Here is a 7936-nt window from a genome sequence, read left to right as displayed (position 1 = left end):
AAAAGATTTTTACAGAAATTTCAAGGACAGTATTCCTGCTTATAAAATGAGGTACAAGTACAGTCCCAGAAGAATTAATGATTTAGCATGTGTAAAGCTAGGCAAAAATAGGCTCTAAGCTTGGAGATGCTCTAAAAGAGCTGAAATCAGAAGTCCTATCCAAATGATCCTTAATGTCATTTCTGTCACCACATCTGGCCAGACTGATGTGCTGGTATAAGAAGACGGATTTTTTTCTGTACTTACTCCAACTGTATTATGGAGATGATTTCAATTTTCAAGTTTCCTAATGCAACACCTTTCAAAGGTGTTAAAATCTTGGCTCAGGAAACTGCTGTGTACAGCAGTCTTGTACACGCTGATGTTTAAGGCTCCTACTGAAGTTAACTGGGCTCTGTACCAAAACGAGAGACGATTTATGAAATGACAGTTTAATGCTTTGATCCTGTAAGGCCTTAAAGATAGAATTCTTTTAAACATCGCCATTCATTCTATCTCTGAACGCACTCTAGAATATTTTGCAGTAACTATCTCCCCTTTAAAGGAATGCAACACTGTTTTCAAACTAAGATTTAGTCTCTGAACACAAAATTCAAGAAACACCAAAGGTTTCAAATAGAAATGTTAATTCAACTGCTTTGGTCACAATCAGTGTAATAGTTTTAAAAATTTTATATGTGAAATCACTTTATTCATAGCTAGAGTTTTTAACTTGCATTTTTGACATGTTAATTATAAACTTTTAAATTTTCATACTGGATTAGCGTAGGTGCTTTCAGTTAATATATACTATGACTGAGCACACAGAATGTGACAGAGCTGGGGGGGGAAAGCTTTGGCAGCCTCATTTCCCTTGATTTTCCTGCTCATAAATTCTCTTATGGTTTTTTACTTTAAAACTTACCTTGCTTTACAGGTGTAACGTGTCACCAATCAGTATAATGCTTTAAATTTGCGAGCAGGAGGGAGATTCTGGGCTCTGTTACTAGCAGGCTTTATAGATGGAGGTGCTCTTAGAAGAGGTTGATTTGGCTTACAAGGTCTTCCATGATTTTAAGGATATGTATGAATATGAGAACCGTTTAAAAACGTTTACAGACTGGCCTTTTATGGAGAACTGCAAGTGCACTCCAGAGAATGTAAGTCTAAAACTGAATGTTTTGACTAAGCCTTATTTTTGATGTACTGTTCATGAAGGTGAAGTAATTTTAAAGTATATTGCTGTTCAAGAAGAGTTGTGAGCTTCCCCTAAGCCTGAAGAAGACAGAAAGCTGAATGCTCTAAACTTTCCCTGTTCCTTGCTTGGAAATACTGTAGTAGGATAGGTGGCTTCTGTATCTTTGGTTCACTTGTCTAGCTAAAGGACTGAATATAGGGTTGGTTTGGGTTTTTCTTTGGTTTTTTTTTTTTTTTCATTCAGAAAATGAAGCCAATTTTAAAGGAAGCAAGTACACATGGAGCAGGCAGGATGAAGCAGCGGAATAATCACTTTAAAAATTCAGACACAAAAGTTATTTACATTTTAGAAAACTTAATGTTTATGTCCCTGCAGGCTTGGATTTGAACATTAAAAAAATCCGCCTGACTTCTGCTTTGGCACATACATAAAACTTCCAGGCTCTATGTCAGATGAGTCATACTGCAAAAGAGTAATCTGGGATGGTGTAAAGCTTGATAACTGAAACAAACTTAATTAATTTTTAGTGCTCTTATTAGATGTGATTCTAATGTGACAGAAAAACACAAAGTTAAAGATGCAGCATTTTACCCATGTAACTTGTATTTAAAGTTTCTCTGTGTCCATGGTCTTGTGCTATTTTTTTTTCTCTAAGTATGTTCTCTAAAATCCTGGTTCTGGCAGGTCTAACACGATACTACTGAAGTGCCGGTGTTGCGTGTTATCTGCTAGACAATATCTGGTAGAATAAAGCTACTCCCTAACCTGCAGATACCACCACTATGCAGAAATCTGTTCACCACGTGTAGCCTATTTCTTGTTCCTTTACTAGTTGCTCATTTACCTGCTCGTAGTCCACACGTCTAAAATTTGTTTTCTCAGCCTGATATGTGCTGATAGATGTAGTGGGAGAAGGCATTGTTTGCAAGCTCTCGGGAACAGCTTGCTGATGTGGTGTGTAGGATAAAGCTCTAACCTTCTGCACTGTCACCTGCAGATGGCGAAGGCGGGCTTTGTCTACTGTCCAAATGAACCAGATGTGGCAAAATGTTTCTTTTGCTTGATAGAACTGGAGGGCTGGGAACCAAATGATGACCCATGGTAAGCAGAGATACAGCCGTGTTCTTAAAATATTCCTCCAAATTCCCTTACTCATAATAGAGTTACCAATTTCTCTCTAACATTTCACAGTTGAAGCCTACTGGTAGTTTATTATACTGAGAAGCCTTGAAATAGTTCATAATTCATTAATTATACCTCACAAAATTCTTGATAGTTCTTGTGGTTTGCCTCCAAAGGGAATACTTTTGATTCAAAGCAGAAAATAGTTCCTCTCAATGTTGTAAACTCAGTCTAAATCTTCTCTTCTATCTCCTTGGCTTGCAACCAGCTTTTATCTGAGATCCATTCAAATCTATTTCATAAGTTTTCAGTATGGTACTTCTTCTATTGATAGGCAGTAGAGGTACTGAAAAGATCTGTCCAGATTTCTTCATCTCTCAAAATGTAACTTTCACAGCTTTAACATCTGTTCTCATTCTGGGTTTACACTGCAGGGAGGAACACACCAAACGTCACATTTGTGGATTTCTGTCCCTTACTAAGCATTTTGACGACCTGACAGTGGAGGAGTACTACATGCTGGAGATGACAAGACTGAAAACCTTCCTTGTAAGTGTTACCCAGATCATCTTAATATAACATCCAAAACTAGCATGCAAACAAGAACCTCCATCTCTAAGGTTTTTCAAGTTTTAGCAAATAGTAATTTGTAAGGCTAGAACATGACTTATTCTGAAGTAATAATTTGCATGCATTATTGGCTAAGAAATCTGCACCTAAACTCTTCTCAGTATAGTCTATTTTCTAGTTTTTGAAAATGCCTGTTTGCTTTATAAATGTTTTTAGAACAACTCTTTACATCAGAAAAAATATCTGGGGTGCAATAATCAGTCCAGGAAGCTTTACAATGAGCAGCTCTATCGTTCTCAGGTGGAGTGAACAACATGTGAAAAAAACAAAATTTGACCAGTTCATGGCTTTGCATGCCCAGTTTTATATGTAAATCAGTTTAAGCTTCCAAACTGTAAAGCCCATTTCAAATGTTTGTTATCTCATTTTACTCCTCCCCATTGAGATTTTATGCTTGCCGTAGTGTCAATACTGACAAGTGCACACAACTGAGCTCCTTCAACTAGTTGATCAAGATCAGCTGATCTTTGATATGACCTCAAATCCTATGGATAATAAGAATCAAGTGAACCAAGTCTGCTGATGAGGCATAATAAAGGTTCTGCATCTTACTTCCTGGTGGGTTTGCACAAATAACATCTTTACCTTGCTCGTGGTGTTCTATATTGAAAATACACATGGTGACTGTCAAGGTTAAGTATTCAAGTTCCTTATACAACAGACTCAAATAGATAAAATTTTGTAGGGGATCATATGCCACAGTGGGAGCAGTCTGAAATCTTAAAAGGTAGTCTATCAGTGAGGAGATGAGGTTAGGAGCATCAACAGGGAATGATTTGGATCAGTGTTCTAGGGCACAAAAAAGGTCTTGGCCAAAATATTACTTTATATTTCAGTACAGCATACAGAACCTGAAGCAGCAGCTTCAAGTGAGAATGCTTTGCCCTCAAGGATACTGTCACCAATAGCTTGGGGGTTTACACAGTAGGGCTGATCCAGAGCGTGCTGCCATCTCAAATCACCAATATCCTAATGCATCTTGAGAAGCAACATCATGCGTCTTAACACAGAAGAAAAATCAAACTGAAGTCTTCCTCCCTGTGATATGATTTTAAATATAGCTAAACAGTAGGTTCGCAGTTTAACATAAAAATACACTAGACATACCCAAAAGTTGTCACTGAACTGACTCCTACTGGGAAGGCTGGGAAAGGAATTTGTGAATGAAATGGGCTGCTTTGCTCCATTTGGACTGCGGTATTGCTGACCACAGCCAAAAGCAGCCCTCTAAGTGAGAATTAGTAGCAGATCAGTGGGTTTTTGAACATAGCTGAACCTGACAGCTAAATTGCTCAACTGAACGTCTCAATCTTTTTCTTTAAGTGCAAAACTGGCAGAAGGATAATAAACTCTTTTGAAGAAGAAGTTGCTGCAACTAGGCAGCGTCTTGTGGATAACTTTGTCTCCAAGCACCAGTACACCCCACCGCCAGTGCCTCTCCATGCTGATCCATCTGCCCAACGCTCTGAAAGCTCATCCTGCCAGCCAAAACTCCAGAAGTGAAATGTAAAGTCTAACTCTAATTTTTTTTATTTATATGGTACAAACATTGATATTTTTATCTGTCTAATATATAACTGAACAGTTGCGTGAGGAAGTTATGAGGATTCCTTCCATAGCCTCTCTGTAACAGAGGTCATAACTGTTTATACTAACTCCTGCCTTTCATGATGTTCTTTGTTAAGCCTAGGTGTGGACTAATAGCAGTCCCACTAACCTGTGAATGTATGAAGAAATTTCTAAGCAAATACTTATATTCTGGTTTTTAGTAGACTAACTTTTTTTCAAATAAAGATTCACAACTTGGAGCACCTATTATCTGTGCTATATTCAAGCCTTATAGCTAGACAGACTCAATTCAGAGCAGTTCTGCTTCAAAACACTTCCCATAGAGCAAAACAGATCTGGTGACTGCAATAATTGCTTCTTTTAAGAGCCTGCAATACCTACACCCTCTTTATTAAATGATGTTCCTAGACCAGCAAAACTTATAGACATCAGGAAAGTTCCATAAGCAAGAATAGCAAGTGTGCTGAAAAGAGGAACTCACAATGTTTGTAAGACAGTCTGAAGGAGGAAGAGCTCTGGGCATTTTAGGGTGTGCACTGAAACTTGACAAAATCTAAAGGCCTGTCCTGTTTTCAAAAGTTTTTTTTATTACAATTTCAAACTAGCTGCTTTTTTTGTAGTCTTCATTCGTGTTTTCCTTTATGACAGAACGTAGTAGAATGGTTGTGGACAATGCATACTTGTAAATACTTTTGGTTGTTAAGATGGACAGACCTTATTTCCAAATAATGTGAAAGTTCTGTACATACTTTGTCAGGTCTTGGGCAGCGAATGATGAGCATCCTTTGGAACTCCCCCAACTTGTCTTTCCACTCTGCAGGAAAATCTTCATGCTGGGGATCCCAAAAGTGTGTTTAAACAATGTTTAAAGCATTTGTGAATTACCTCTAGTGAGAGTAAATGATTTTTTAGCTTGATACATCAATCTTTTTTAATCTGCAGAAATAGGTTTGACATGCTTAAAGCTTTAAGATTAAACTTTAATTATATGATTAAGAAGTTTCTGTTATAGCAGAAGAGTTATAGTAATCTTTAGGCATTTAAAACCTAACCCAAAGTTTATTCTTTAGCAAGTCGAGAAGGAATGAGCTGGAGCAAACCTGAAAATGTACTTCATCCTTCTTCTGTTAGAACTAAATTATGGTGTCAATCTTCAATATTGCAATGATAACCATGTAATCAATGACACCACAGAATTACATGATAACTGCGAGTTAGGTTGCATTGGAATGCAGAAAATTAGTGCAGGAAAACAAGAATTGGAAAACTAAACCACAAAACATACCAGAAGCCTTAGCTTGTAAATGGCCTATGGAATAACCCAGCTGTTGTGTTGCTACTGCAGTTATCAGATTGGGAACAGCCATGCTTGTGTGGCACAGTAAGTTCATATTAGACTGAAGTACAGTGCAAGCTAGTTATGCCTTTCTGGAAACTGATATTACAGCTCTGCTGGTGAGCCTTTTGGGCTTGCCTGTAGAGGGTTGGGTACAGAGGTATGTAGACAGACCTGCACAAAGGGCATGCTGAGCAACTTTAATCTAGCAAATCAAATCACAATTGAGCTTGTGTTCTGCTAAGGATCTGTAGCCTGGCTTCCTCCTCCAACTTCTAGGTGCTTAATTTCAGGTTGGAATCCAGAAAGCTGCATTATTTTTAGATCAGAGAAATAGGTACCTTAGAATGACATCTCAAACAGCTGTTGATTTCAGCTGTAAACTTGCAAGCTATGTAGAAAACAGTGAATTAGGAAACCAGAAGAGTGAAGGTTGCAATGAAGACTCCATTGAATTGTGCCACTGTGCTACTCTCCATGAGAAAAGGTGCATCAGTAGCTTTGAGAGTAAGTCAGCAAACTGGAAGAGAACTGAGTTTTACCCCCTACTCCAAGATATGAAATACAACTTTAAATAAAATACATGGAATCCTCAATGAGGGAATTGAAGGTAAGTCTCTCTTACTTCTGGATACAAGCTGATCTACAACAAGAGAAGGAAAGTGCATCTCAAACTCCTTTGAAAAACATTAATATTCAGTGTATGGTTGCTAGTAACAAATTGGCTTGAGTAATGCCATCTCTTTACCACACGGGCACATATGGATGAAACTGCCTTTTATTTAAATTTGTGTCAACTCTCTAATAGAAGCACATGCATGAAACTACCCTTTCTTTGAATGTGTATCACAAATGACATGGAAAAAGCTGTTTTCATGTTACTGGCAATAAGCTACAGTGGTAAGAATAATAAAAATATAGCTATCAGAAAGGAGTCTTCCCTAAGACCCATTAACTAGCCTTTCTGAAAATTCTAGTGCATTCCTATGAAAGTACATGTATTAAAGTTAAATAGGTAATGAAAATGTTTTCACCTAACAAGTAAAAGACATAGCAATTCTGTATCTGACAGTGCTAGATAATGCAGTTTTTTTCTCTAGCACTGAAGTTTCAGTAAGTGAATGTCCTTCACTGTTACTGTTTACTAGTTTCTTTATCAATGAAGTGATGACCTGATTCAATAGACCTCATTTTAGTGAATACCACTGAAATGAGAGATCTTCTGTTTATTTCAGTCTGGCTGTGTGAATGCACGTACAGCTATTGCACACGTCTTGAGTCTTCACTTCTCAAAGTCGGCACTTTTCAGTTGTATTGAGCATTGCTTTAAAAAGCTATAATCTCAAACTGCATAATGAAGTAGTCTTCTCCCTCAATCGCTTTTCCACATACCATAATTTCCCTGTGCATTTTCCAAGTAACTATCTTCCAAAGATGACCTAAGGCCCTCAATTTACTGTAACATTTTTGTAAATGCCCAAGGAAAGATGCTATCTGCTGCTATTTGCTGTTTCGTGCAATCTGGTCAACGGAAGGAGTTGCACCTGTCTAATCTCTTTAATGTCTCTCATTGTACATTTATGAGCATTTCCAACCAAAAATCCATTGGTTCCCTCTCTGCATGCTTCAGGCCTATTTGTTAAATTGAAAGGGTTTCTAAATCCTTGATATTTACAAAGAATAAAATATACAGTCTTTCTTAAATGGGTGTAAGAAGTCCTGGGTCATTTGACTGAATATTGATCATAAATTTTCATCGTTTAACAGTGAGAAATCTGAACATGGAAGCAGCTATCAGATATGGTGCAAGCAGGGAAGGAGAAAACTTCTTAATCATTTGTTCAGGAGGTATGCATATGAAGAGCACTTTGCATATTGAGAAGCAGAAAAGGAGGAGTATGATAAAATAAAAAAAAAAAAGTTAACAGTAAGATCAAAGATGTAGTAAGGGTCCAAAGATGTAGTAAAGTTCATCTAAATAATCTGGATTTTAAGGAAATCACGATGAAGTTTGATAAAGTCAGTCATTCATGCTTTTATCATCAGAGCTGGGAACAGAACACAGGTCTCCTGAATACTACATTTTATTTTCTTTACTTGGC

At 37.4% G+C, this 7936-nt stretch overlaps 1 protein-coding gene across 1 annotated transcript; it reads left to right on the top strand.

Annotated features, from left to right (window-relative positions):
- The first annotated feature begins 1001 nt into the window (after positions 1-1001).
- LOC138722403 (baculoviral IAP repeat-containing protein 5.1-like) lies at positions 1002-4432 on the top strand. The gene is made up of 4 exons (XM_069860477.1): positions 1002-1139; positions 2175-2278; positions 2734-2848; positions 4253-4432. The coding sequence occupies exons 1-4, from the start codon at positions 1002-1004 to the stop codon at positions 4430-4432; spliced, it is 537 nt and encodes a 178-aa protein (XP_069716578.1).
- The last annotated feature ends 3504 nt before the right edge of the window (positions 4433-7936 follow it).

The sequence above is a fragment of the Phaenicophaeus curvirostris genome, chromosome 7, assembly GCF_032191515.1.
Source record: "Phaenicophaeus curvirostris isolate KB17595 chromosome 7, BPBGC_Pcur_1.0, whole genome shotgun sequence".
Classification (NCBI taxonomy): domain Eukaryota; kingdom Metazoa; phylum Chordata; class Aves; order Cuculiformes; family Cuculidae; genus Phaenicophaeus; species Phaenicophaeus curvirostris.
This window is presented reverse-complemented; position numbering and strand designations above follow the sequence as displayed.